General features: G+C 38.3%; 1 protein-coding gene across 1 annotated transcript; it reads right to left on the minus strand.

The window, feature by feature from the left end:
• Positions 1-1,563: 1,563 nt before the first annotated feature.
• Positions 1,564-12,873, minus strand: LOC137396406 (mothers against decapentaplegic homolog 7-like). Its single transcript, XM_068082670.1, has 4 exons — positions 12,625-12,873; positions 11,560-12,239; positions 6,952-7,044; positions 1,564-2,374 (listed from the first exon to the last, which is right to left on the minus strand). The coding sequence occupies exons 2-4, from the start codon at positions 12,092-12,094 to the stop codon at positions 1,818-1,820; spliced, it is 1,185 nt and encodes a 394-aa protein (XP_067938771.1). The 5' UTR covers positions 12,095-12,239; positions 12,625-12,873; the 3' UTR covers positions 1,564-1,817.
• Positions 12,874-13,827: the final 954 nt, after the last annotated feature.

Consider the following 13,827-nt stretch of genomic DNA (forward strand, 5'->3'; position numbering starts at 1 on the left):
GAGGCTATATAATGGAATGATTTCTCCATTAAGGCTGGTTAAATACTCGATTTTATTACTTGGTCTTAATTACTCAATTATGAAAATTCTGCAACGTGTAAAATTCATGTTAATCTTCACTAATTTAGCATATACTGTCGTAATTTATCAAATTTTACGAAGCTTTTGCTGTTTTTGACGGAAATCGTATCAGCTTGAACACGCAGCTTACTGCCACAAGAATGGATGTTGTGGTTAGAGGTATGTTATCAAGGTCATGCAGCAGGTGTCTACAAACCTCTTTGTTAAGAGTGGTGCCATAAGCTACTGTTGAGACATGGTTGCATGACAGACAGCTTCCTCAAAAGTCCATCAGAAGCTGGTCTTTGTAATAAAGACCATCTCCAAGTTTTGAGTAGTTAGGATTGATAATTGGTAAGCTTGCATCTTACCCAGTGATCATAGTGTTTCATTCTTGATTATTTCTGTAAAGCTTATTTGGGTTTGCTAGCCTGATTCACCATAAATTTTGGAAACATTAGTCATAGTTGAATATTAAAAGTACCTTTTGTTATAACTGAAGTATTAACCAACTGGTCATAAACCGACAACTAGCATCTTAAATCTGTAGTTACGAAGTTGGATTTGTGGCCTAGTAGTTATTAACTATTTCACTACTGTGATAAATTCGTTATTCGGACCAAATTACTTCAAACGAACTTTCGAACAATTGATATACCGATAGTATTTAAGCAATATCTCGAGAAACAATACAGATATTGTTTTACTGTAAAATGCATCTTATTCAGAACAAAGTTTTCTACAAGATAAGTATAAAATTGTTTAGTGAACCCCCCTCTCGCAAAATTTCTGACGCTTTCTTAGCATTGAACGAATGTGGGGAATTTCTTATTGTCATGACGATAACGATCTGGTTTTCCCGTTTTGGAAAATAATGAGAAATGGAATTGCTGAGCCAAAATATTTTCAATTGGTTGCACGAGACTGGCAACAATGTTGTTTCCTTGGAGACGAAATTTGATTGGTCTAGCTAATGTGTAGGCATCGTAATAAAAAAAAAGTGAAACCCTATTGATTAGCCAATTCATCGGCTTACGGTAGCGAAGGAGTTAAACCTGAGGTCATGTTAAGGTTCAGGAGTTCTAATACAGTATGTGACAGAGAATCCTTTTTAGTGGAGGACTCATCCTTGATCTGTTTTAATGTATGCTATTATGTAATATATATTAATAAATCTCACTTTGTCATTGTCTGCAAAAACACTACGCATGTTGTCTTTTTTGACCCGATTTCATCCAAACTTCCAATGCACATGCTCTGTGCCTGCCACCGGGTTACTAAAAGTATTTGCCCTCAAAACTCCATCTGGTTCCTGAGAACCAACTGTTTAAATAACCACATGCAGGCTATCTGGTTGGAAATGAAAGAAAACCCATGCATCGTCACACTTGCTAGTAACTTATATCTGGAACGATCTAATAATTCAGGCATTTAATTGGTGGCTGATATCAGTGCGACAACTCTTTCTAAACCAGTGAAGAAGTTGAGAGTCAAAGTGTCACTATGGTATGATTTATTTCATTCCAACAGAAATAAGAGATAAATGTAAGAAAATAAATTATTATTGAAAGGTGAGGTAGGTATCTACTATGTACGGATAATGAATGACGATTGAAGAACAACATGAGTGAATAAAGGCAATGTATGCGAGGCTCCATCGAGATTTTCCTTCTCCTACCAAAAGGGACAAGCATCAATAGAATGAAATGTTGAATCACAGTAAAACTTATATATTTAAACGTACGCAGTACGACCTGCTAGCTATTTTCGAACCAATGTTTGTTAATGAGAATTTCGAGCCAGCATTCGCAGCTGAGTATTGACTGTCGAGAGTACGAGCCGCTCCAGCCTTTCATGAAGCTCAGGTGGATGCTATGCGGATCTGTCGGACCATCACTAAGTAAGTAAGAAAGGTCATGGCATGACCTAGTTACGGTATAATCGTAAATGACTAGGGCATGTCCGGAAGTCACCTTGCACACTCGCCAAGTCTCTCCAGGTCGCTTGTCCATGTTGAGGCAGTACGACGTTACAAAGACATCGCGCTGGGAACGATTATAAAGACGAACGATGTTTCCTTCATTGCTCAGGGTGATGCCAGCGCCGATTTTGGATCTTAGTGAGGCGATGGAAGGGGATTTAGCTGCATGTATTTTGTGGAGAGCCGCGAGTGAAACTCCACATCCCTGCGCTATGTCTTGGAAAATGTCTATAGAGCTTGGCGTAACAGGAAACAGTTGCCCTATGCGGTTAGATAACTCCCAATACGCGATCTGGCACCAGTTGTCTTGCTTCCACTCTACATTGCTTGAATCTAAAAATAAGAAAAGTCATGTATGAGAAATGAGACACCGATGACTGGATTGGCAATCGACATCCCGACATCCCGATGAGGTTACCAACGAAACGAGTCATGCACTATGAGCAAACTAGTGGTCACGTCGCCAGCATCAAAAGCGACCATTGTTAGAGGCCAATTATTGCGAGAGACAGACATGAACTGTTTCATTTCGATTACGCTCTAGCAATTACAAGTTCTGCTTGGTTGAATACTTCTTAGATGACAGTTATTCACTCATAGCAGAGCATTACCTAATGTGGGAGAGTCGCGACCTAGATTGCTGAGGAAAGAGGTAATAGGCATCGGCATAGCCGAGTGAACACAACATTGATTGAAGATGCGCATAACCCGATCTGTGGGTGGACAAAAGACAGGAGCCGAGGCTATGCTTAGAATGAGAGGGATATAATAGATAAGCGGTGAAGGCTGTAGTCTGGCTCAATAATGGAGAGACAAGGCGTCTGCGAGACTAGACTAGGCACTGTCAGAGGGCTGAAGAGCCTAGCGCATTAGAATTGAATGTAGACAGGCACTTGCTTAGAGCCATATGAACGCATGGCATCCATCTCTGGATGATGGCTAAGGCATACCCTAAACAAACTCGTGTCTTTACTCTGTATAATTAAAGATATAAACATTTAGTATTGACACGAGCCAGGTGTGATGTAGCAAAACGATTTGTAATTTTAACAAGCTCTAGCGAAATTGTTGCCAGCAAAGTGAGTTTGATGATCTAGCGAGAACACTTAATATTTTAGAGGAACCTTTTTACAAAACAAACGTTACTTATGGGATTTTCTGATTGAAAAATCGCCTCACCTCACAGCAAACTTGCCAAAAAGTAATTTACATCATTTTTATAGTTTGTTTTTTTAGCCAAGTCTGAGCTTTCAAAAGAACAAAAAAGGTAATTGAAGTTGATTACTAGGGCTAGAATTAGACTGCAGCGCTTCTGATTCAATACAGATATAGGAGCTGCTGATATAGGAGGGCTTCACAGGAAAACACATCTGTAAAAATATTTTTCAAGTTGACATAAATACGCTAAACCATTAATTTTATTTTTAACAGAATTTTTTTAGTTTATTAGACAGCTAAAAAACGAGCACAGAAATTCTACTCTAAAAAATTAAAAAATTGAAACTTAAAAATTTTGTTAAAAAATGATTGAGTCAAGTTTTTGACACAGCAGTATGAAAATATTAAAGAAGCCCCCTAGCCGCCCTTGTTTACACATGCATTTGGTGTCACAGGCTATTTAAAACTATCCGCTAACTTACACAATTATCTCTTGTCAACGTCTTGTCTAGCAACAGACAATTGAATACCGAAGGCCCTTTGGTTTAATTCAAAACACCTGAAGATATAACATGAAATTAAATGAACCACCGGTTAAAGGAATCTCTATAACAACTGAACACAAATTTAACCAAAGAAAACATCTAAAAATTTAGCTATGCATTGCGATTGGTTATATCAACATATAAGTATATCGAATATTCCATAAACGTTAGATTCAAAACAATCATTCCATCATATTATTTTGTTAAAATATAGCTTATATTAATTGCATGTTGACAAAAGCAATATGATGGCTTGATAACCATCTTCACAACTCTACACAATATATGAAAGCTTGTGACAAAAAATATATGTTAATGATCCAGTTTAACTTCATGTAATTGAAAAACTAAAAATTTAAGTTTATGATTTAGAATTATGCAAAAATACAAAAGAATAATATAATAAAACATGTTTTATGAAAAGTGAATTTTACAAAAGACCTTACGAGGCATAATATTGATATATTGGATTTGAATTCAGCTATGCTCAACCAATTTGTACTAAAAGCCCATGAGTTTCTACTATTAATTTCAAGCAGATTATGTAACAAAATTTAAATTTAACTCAATTGAATTTAAAAGGAGGAGTACAACCACCATAAATGAACCTTAAAAACAACGAATCTTCACCACCGGAAATAGATAATAATAAATAAATAGATTGTCTAACAAGTGTAACATGCCTTGCCAATTTATTATCTGGATAGCATATTAATAAGCTAGGAAATTTGGCTGACACAACTTTTTTGAATAGTTGACAAGGATGAACAACTCCTAAGGGAAAAATTCCGCTACGGACAATCCTTATTTTTTGTGGCATTTCGGCCAATGGCTGGTTTTGAACAAACACAAATATAAATTCTCCCACATACTAAATGTTATTTTACCAACTCAAATAGCAATTTGCTACAAAGAGAAAACACCGCTGTCTCTGTAACAACAAGCTATCAACTCGATGCTAGATGTGATCCAAGGGATAGTCAATTCCCTCACCGACATCAAACCAGACAACTGTCCCCAATTCGTAACAAATTCTATCCTCCTGTCTCCGTGAATGAATCAACGCACAGCGTCTGCCAGCTAGGAAGGCAATCAACGCGTGTCACGCTACAACAACAAGGCTGGCACCAGCTTTCTGGCTGGCTCGCTGAGGCTAATTAACGAATTGCCCTGTAATACTAGGAAGGCTAGGCAAAAGTGCAAATCTCGCATATAATCTATATCATATTTTTCACCCTGCGAATGATTATCAATATCTCTAACCAAACCTCGTATCATTGAGAGATGAATGAGAAATAAATTACCGCAGGATACGCAGAGAAATGATTTCCTTTCCCGATTAAAAGAAACCAATTTTAGCTTTAAAATAAAACCTAGCTGCAAAAATAATTCATAATTAACGAATTGCCCTGTAATATTAGGAAGGCTAAGCAAGAGTGCAAATCTATATCATATTTCTTCTACTGCAAATGGTTATCAATATCTCTAGCCAAACCTGTATCACTGATAGATAAATGAATATAAATTACCACAGGATACGCAAAAAAATGGTTTCCTTTCTTTATTAAAAGAAAACAATTCTAGCTTCAAAATAAAACTTAACTGCAAAAACAATTTATAAATATCGATATACCAATCGAATTTGTTCAAAGAAGGGTCAATGCGAGGCTTTGCTCTTTTTGCTGGAAGGCAGGTTTGTTCACATTTGCAACCATGGAAAAAATCATGAGCTAATAATCACCTAAAATCGTGAATGTAGCGAATCTACGTGATTCTGACAAAAATATGTTAAGATAGCTCGTCCCGCAACACTTTAAATTTATGTAGAGAATTACTTTATCCCATTGTGTCAGCAGCGTAGCGACACACCCCCGTGTGGCCCTCTAATGCCACCATAAAAACAGCCAAGTCGCCCTCACTCTGTCATGATTCAGCATTGCTGTTTAGAAGCGAAAAATCTGTGCGATCCCCCATTTTCGTACGATGAAAACAGCCTTAGCGACCAACTTGTGCGTGTTCATAGGTCTTGCTTTCCTGTAGCTTTACACGCGTCGTAAAACCACCTATCTACTATAGCGGCCTAAGGGAACATGATCTGCTTGTCGACCCAGCACTTCTGTGCTGGAGCCCCCAGGTGTCGATACATTATCGCTGTACGAAAAACATGGTAAATGTGGCATTTTAACAGTGATTCTACCTCGAGCAAGACTTTCTAGCTAGTTATTTAGTATATACAATAGCAAGTGATTGACTTTATAAAAATCACAAATACTGCGCCAATGTGTTTCCAAAAGAAAACTGATCAACCAGATCTCTTCAGGTGCAGCCATGCACATGACTAGAGACAGAAATGAAAGATGACTTGATTGCAAGCCAAGACGGTAATACAGAAACCTGCATTAATGTTTGACCTCGAAGTTGTAACAGACAGCCGAGGAGGTAGGAAAAAGACTGACACATGAAGTGTAGCTGTACAGGATGATGTTCTGTACAGGATGATGTTCTGAACAGATGTTACAGTTGGCATCCGTGCAGCAATTGCTTCAAACTATTTTTGCATAACTCGCAGCTCATTCGCTAATTCTGTTAGCGACGAGCACACTTTTGCATTTTGTCAATTTACCAAAAATATTAAGCACCATTTCAATAATTTTGTATAATGACCAATAATAAAGTTTTATTAAAAATGTAGATCATTGACAAAGTCTTACATGAATGGTATGTAAGAGCCATTCTCAACGGAAGGATAAGAGGCAGCGACCTGCTTCCTCTTGTCAAACATACTAGCTAGTATAGCTAGTGTCCTAGAATAAGAGCCACACTATTAGAGCCCTAGCAATAAGAGAGACAACCAGGCAGACACCCATTACTGGCAGCGGACTTCATACGCCTTCGTGCAGTCATGTGTGTACGACTGGAGACAGAAAGGAGAGATGGCTTGACAAAAAAGTCGTGTAAAATGATACGGAAAACTTGCACTAATTCAAGCTAAGCCTAAGAACGATGAAAGGGTAGGAACAGACCATAAATACATTAGCAAATAAAATTATGCATATAGTTAAATGATGCATTAGCTGTCCCCATTTATCACATTTCTTAACAATATACACTAAAACTGGAAAGAACAATTAATTAGATACGGCTAAACCGAGGGTGGGAAAGTGCATGCGGTCAGATTTGCACTGGAGTACGACTAGGCAAGCTCACCATTGTATGTAAAATCGGTATTGTTGTCTAAATCCACTTTGCAGGGCAGAAGGTCTTCCTCGAGTCCTACTTGGTGCTTGCTCAATCTCAAACCTGCAAAAACAACTTTGATGAGTCTAAGGAAGAAGTGCAATATGTTGATAGCATGGGCTAAGCCTGGAAAATGTCTTCAGTAAAAGCGAATATAGCGAATCCAATTTCATTTAATTCAAATAATTTAATCATTATAACTAGTTTATTGTAGCCTCAGGAACACACAATGAAAATTGAAGCTACTAAACACATCTTCAGTCTAGCAGTTCTCTTACATATTATTTAAACAGGAATGGAAAAAAGGACTCAGCTAAAGCCTTTCTCTACAACTGGTGCACCAGTTACGGGTGAGAGCTGTTGTTCACGATGGGGAGGGGGGACAGGAATCACTTTTTTGTATATCAAAAATAAATATGGTAGCGCCATCAATTCTGAAAACGATCTGCGCTTTTATCTCACCCATTAGATTAGATAATAGCAGAGTAAAGGCAAGAAAACAGTTATAGATGTTTTTTGTTCGTTACCGCTGCGTGAAAACATGACCTTTTTTAGAATGACTTTCCAACAACATATTTTTTCATATATTCCCAATATGTTTAATTTTATCAGGATTTGAGCCTTTTTGTTTCATTCCAAACAAGGGGGTACGAGGTAGCACTAGTCAGTCAATCATAGGGGATTTGGCGATGAAAACCAATAGGCAAGCGCTGCTCTACAGCCAGGCCTAACACATTCTTGGCCTACGTCTCTCTTCTGCCTCGGTGAGAGGTTAAAACACGCATGGAATGCTCTAGCTTTCACGCCACATTTTGCCTAGTCCTACTAGATCCATAGAGCTCTAGAAATATTTTAAAATGTAAATACTGCGAGAAAGCGAGAGAGGGAGATCTGGTGAAAATAATTAATATGGCAACTTTACAATGGAGTATTTATTGAGCCGAGTTAAACTTATGGCAGCAATAAACGTGGCAGCGCTATTGATATGACCGAGCTGGCGGCTAGAGAGGCTTTGTAACTAGCAGCTGATACGCTATTATTTTAGTCACCTAAGATCTAACTGGCCTTATATGAGTCTACACTGACAACAAAAGCAAGTGCTTTCTCTTCTGCAACTGCCATGTTAGCTTAGCAAGCTCTATACACACAATTGCTAGAATGTCAGCGGGTGGTTTGTAAGAGGCCTAAGGTATTACTGTAACATCAGTATAATCCGCTACCCATAATTCTCAGTTGTTCTCAAAACTACAGCCTGCGAATGTATCGTCGCTTGGCATTATACTTTTCCTATAACGCAAATATATAACTTTTTTAATTTCAACTTTTTACAACAGCAGGAGGAAAGAGCAGAGATATAATATTGCCTCATTAAACGCTGAGGAGAGCGTTCCTTTGGAGGGGAACAAAACAAATTGGTGTTTTTTATGCAACCAACAGAAACTACTCCGCAAAACAATCATTCATGTTTAATTTTCCATACTTTTTATTTTTTTAGGCAAACAGACACAAAAACATTCTTGAATTTTTTTCAACACAAGCAAACTAACAGGCCCCAGCTGACAAGCACCTGTTTCCATAATGGCATTGATCTGCAAGTTTATATCCAGCGAGTTTTGTTACTTGCAAATTCTCACTGAATATTTCATGCTTGCGAAAGATGGAAACAGCTCTTGCAAATGATGCACAAGAAATGTCGCGCAAACTATTCCATTTTAAACATTTTTCATACTTCAATCGTTCTTTAGTAATTTTGAATGCGCCACTTCGACTCCTGGTATAAAAATCCATATCTTCTTTACTAATCGCCCGGTTCAATCCGTCCTATTAAAACACTTATCGTATGATTACTCAACGTGCGCACAACTCCAAATGCGAATCACCCGTATCACGGAAACATAGTGACTGTTGTAAAATGTAGCGAATGCTGAGCCCAGGAATCCTCAGAGAGAAGGGTCAGACAGCGGCGTTATTAAGAGGCACTCCGGAGGTGCGGCATGTATGAGAGAGTTACTGTAGCCGGTCAATAACAACTCAAATAGCAGGCTAGGTGAAGCCAGAGTGGAATCTCTTTACTTCTTTATACGACCGTTAAATGCCAAGCCAATAACAAATGTTCTACTACAGGACTGAAAAGGTAAATGCTGCAGCTGGTCATAACAGGTAGATAGTAGATGGGCAGAATAACTAATATCCCATCCCGAATGATTCTTAACAGTAAAAACTAGTTAGAGAGATGTGTCAAAAAGTAATCCCATCACACGGTTAGACAGTAGATGGGTTAGTTGAAAACGTCTGATCAGAGGCTACATGAAGCTAAATGCTTATAAAGGTTCACCAACTATGGCATATTCAAAACAAACCCTACACCAAATCTCAAAAAGTGCTTGACTGCAAACTCTCCAGAATATGACAGTTCCGAGAGAGCTTATGACACACCTCAGCAAGTGCTTGAAGGCTTGTTAACCAGCAGTTGACAGATTTGACTGAGTGTATTAAAAACCTTATCATGTTCCTAATGGTGAGTGCATTTGCAATCAAGAGCCGCACCTCCCCCCTCAGTTGCGGGGAGTTGTAACACACAAACCTGAGCCTACATGCAGATCAGTCTTAAAAATATAATAAATAATATAATACAAAATTAATATGTACACTCCATTTTATTCTCAGTAGAAAAACAACAAGGAGAAATAAACTGACAATTGCGTTAGCTAATAACATTATCCAATAAAACGAGAAGGTCGGTTGCGAAAATCGACCACAATTGATGCTATTCGGTTTCAAGCCTTCCTCCGTCAGACGCAGTGACTGGCTGCTTCAAGCATCATGTACCTCAACAAGTGCTTAGCAGCAAGCCTCCCAGTTCATGACAGGCCTTAACAAGTGCTTAAAGGTAAGCTCATGACAAACCTGAGCAAGTGCTTCCATTTGTCACACTTGGACAACCATCTATCCTAGAAAGAGTTTTATATTAAACTCGAGTCATTACCAACTATTTTATGATTGATTTGACAAATGCTTTATCAGCTAGGCTATCCCAAATAGCTGAAGGAATGAGCCACAGGTAGATTCTGACATCGGTTGGCTAGAAAATGAATGGGGTATGAAGAAAGTTCGATCGCACTAGCCGACAGGGCAACAGTGTCAATGCCTTTGTTCTAGTTAGCTCCATATCTTAAATGCCATTCACAAATCTAATTTGCTCATAGTTGAATAACAACCAAAGACGCGGTCATTTCCTATCGGTAGACCAACAAAAACACTATCGGCACTAATTTCTGCGACACTTGGTGTCTGGCCAGAGGCAGCCAGCAAGGCACATGAGTACGTGATCAGACTTGTGCAAGCTGGAGAGATCAATGCTGAAGAAATCAATTTAGAGCTATGTCAGGACATTGAACCATGTTCGGGTCATCCTTGGATAACCAAGCGCTTCTCTTGATAGACAGACAAAAGTCAGCGCCGATACAAGTGAGAGCTCCAGGGCAAAAGCTGCCAGACGAGAAATAAGTGATCATCTCATGCACCCCTTCATAGCCTCAACTGTGGGAGCGCATACGTGTACTTCAGATTTCATTCAGCAGTTTTATGTCAATGTACATGTATCTTCTGTAGAAACACTTTTATCACAATTGTCGAAGCTTTTAAGAGAATCGTAGCGTTATTACTGAGTACAAGATAGCCAGGGGTTGTAACAACATTACAACCATTCTGTCTTTAGCATCATAATATTGTAAAGTATTGCATGCAAAAAATCCAGTCCTACATGTAACTAATAGTTTCCTTGACCTTTGTTGCAACTACACTATGCCACAGAAACATCATAAAAATGACCCCTCAATAGCAACAGCGGAAGTCCCATTAGGCCTACATGAAAATGGCCATTACAGTAAGGACAGCAAACTCCCATTAACTAGAAATGACCCTACTGTAGGGAAAGTACCGTGTTGTTAGATAGAAAATGCCCTACGGTAGTTGCAGTGCAATGTCGTTACATGGAAATGGGGTGAAATGGCCACTTCCAGTAGGAGCAGCACCAAGTTATTTCAATAAATTTGGTAACAATCAGACATTCCAGTAATCTCTGTTTTCAAATGATTCTACACAAAATTTTACTAGATTTTATCAGAAAGTATCAGTGTTTTTCTATTATTTGCGATTGTTTTTGATGTCTGAGGTGATCTGGCTGCCAGGATGTTTCAAGATTAAAATCCATAAAGCTTGATCTCAGATTAAAGAGATCAAATCAAGCGAGAGGGCGATGTTGACGCCTATCGTTGGAAAAAGGTTGACAGAATAGAGACGCGTAGCATTGCAACTTGAACACAATAGCCGATCGACAATAGCAACGATAGCAACTAGCGATGTCAAATCGCACAAATTTTTCTTCCGAGCTTTCAAAATACGATCAAGTTTTGTCGATTTTCATTTTGAAACATATTTGCAGTCAAATCATAAAAAACAGTTGCAAATCATAAAAAAATACATATAGGCCTACTTTCTAGTAAAACCTACAAAAAATTTGTACAAGTTCACCATTTAAAGTATGACAGACGGCATTATATACACTCCAACACCTACCTGATATGACATCGATCACTTTGCACCAGTGATAAGGATTGATACAACTTCTAGAGACTTGTTCATCGATGCCACTAGAGCTTTCGGGTACCTGACAGCAAGGCAAGGGTATAAGCAGCTCACCGGAAGCTAAATCCTTCCACCGCCAAACCTTACACACTGTATAGCTAAAGTCTGTATGGGATTTCTTGGAAATCAGGGTTTCTGACGAATGTCGCCCGTAGGCAATGGGTTGTTTGGAAATATCCTCCAGGGAACCACTCGTCGGCGAATGTCTCAAATGAATGCATTCACTGCGAGACCTGCCTTTCGATTTGATAGCTTCTAACAATAATTCCAATTCGTCAATGTCTAGTAATTTTAAAATCGAGTTCAAAGTCGATTTCATTTTGATATCCAAAGCCTCGACCGAGCCGATAGTCGATGATCGCTCGGTACCTTCATGTGAGTTCGCGCTTTCTCTCCATAGTTCCCTGATAAGGTGCTTTTTTCTTGGCCGTAACATGCAATCCACCCCTAAACAGTCAAGATGCATGGACAAGTGACAATCTAGCTCATCACCCCGCTGATACAGATCTGAGCATTTCCTGAAGCAAGCAATGTCGGCTGCACTTATCTCAGACTGTCTATCAATGGAGACAGGAAATCTCCTAGCCGAGATTCTTTCCTCAAGCAAAAACCTACAAAATAAACATCCATATATAGGATTATCATAATACACAACTGGATGTTTGTCAGAGTGTTTTTCAAAAACCTACCACTATAACAACTATGAAGGTAGGCAGGACTCGCTTTACATCGTACAATGTATACTGTGATATAGCAAACTAGACAAATATTCAGCACTGTCCATTAAGGACAGCTAGTACTACTAACAAGCAGAGAAACATTCCTAACTCCGCACCATCGATGTATGTACATTACATACTTTGTAGTAAACATTATTCTGATAGGATATAACTAGCATTTACTATGAATGGGCTAACCCAAATAACCATTATCAACACATGTTTGTACGCTGGCAGGCAAGCAAACTGCCACTTAACTGATAATAAGGTAAAGTACCTTCAGGTGTTTGGCATGCCACGAGCAGCTTCAATTCTCCAACGGCGTAGTGAGAGTGATTTCAGTGTAGATCTGTTTGAATTTGAGTTCGCTTCTCCACGCCTCGCCCCGAGTTGAACAAATGAAACTAAACTGCGATCGTTGATCCTACTTAAAATTCTCTCTGTTCTTTCCTTCAGCTGATAAAAGAATCTACTGTCTGCGAAAGTTTGGCTCGCGTATAAGACGGCTAATACTCGTCTCGCTGTCTAAAATCTCAATGCATGTCCTAGGCATTCATTCAGCATAAAGAGTAATGAGATTAATAATTTTTTGCGGGCGTCCATTTTTCCTCCCGGCGTTTTTTTGTATACGAATAGTTAGGTCCGGAGCTACAGCAACTTCTCTTGTTTGTAGACGGCTATACGCATGAGTAGTCTATGTTACCGCTAAGTGCGGATAAAGAGGGGTAGTAACTAAACTTGGTTTTCAAAATATAGTTTTATTTTGAATTTGATGGAAAAGTAACTTTATTAAAACAAGGCACACTATTTAAGGCATAACTTTTATTATATATTTGTAAAATGCTTTAATATAAATATTGTTAAAATATTGTGTGAATCGTCATTAAAAGACCATTGATAACCAACCATCTTATCTGTTCTTCCTGAAAAAGCTTACACATTTCAAAGTTTTTGCACAGCGGTTATCACTTCCTTTGTTATAGTGGTTATTTATCTTTATTTATTACATACTTATTAGTACTATATGATGTAATTTTTTGTTGCTGCAAAAACAATTGTTTATTTTTATTTAATAATAAAGTTTTTGTATGTGTTACCAATTGCATAAGATAAAACACAGAGCACTAAGCATTCTCTGCTAGGAAATACAACAGCAACAATGGTTTTTTAATGAAATTGTGTTATACGCATTTCTTTGAAATACGCTCAAATTTGAATTTTTTGAAACTGAAATAACACCAATTGCATCTAATACCCCAACTTTGAAACACAATCTTAAAAATTCTTTGTGAACTTTCATACAACCGTAAAATCGTGTTTTTGAAGTTTCTTATAGTTGATACCCCTCATGCGCATTCCATGAGCTCCTAAACAAACAAGGCAGAGCGCCACAAATGATTTTCGGAGTCTACTATTGGCTAATCTTGTACGGTCTAGACAGACCGACTGCGTAGATAGAGTTTGTTGGCGCCGCCTGTAT

This window comes from Watersipora subatra, chromosome 5 (genome assembly GCF_963576615.1).
Source record: "Watersipora subatra chromosome 5, tzWatSuba1.1, whole genome shotgun sequence".
Classification (NCBI taxonomy): domain Eukaryota; kingdom Metazoa; phylum Bryozoa; class Gymnolaemata; order Cheilostomatida; family Watersiporidae; genus Watersipora; species Watersipora subatra.

Excerpts from the sequence above, each read along its gene's own strand:
- LOC137396406 (XM_068082670.1), bottom strand. The coding sequence starts at position 12,094 with ATGCATCTTGACTGTTTAGGGGTGGATTGCATGTTACGGCCAAGAAAA. Across the intron at positions 7,045-11,559 it reads AGTGATCGATGTCATATCAG|GTTTGAGATTGAGCAAGCAC; the intron begins GTAGGTGTTGGA and ends TTGTTTTTGCAG. Across the intron at positions 2,375-6,951 it reads TACCGATTTTACATACAATG|ATTCAAGCAATGTAGAGTGG; the intron begins GTGAGCTTGCCT and ends TCTTATTTTTAG.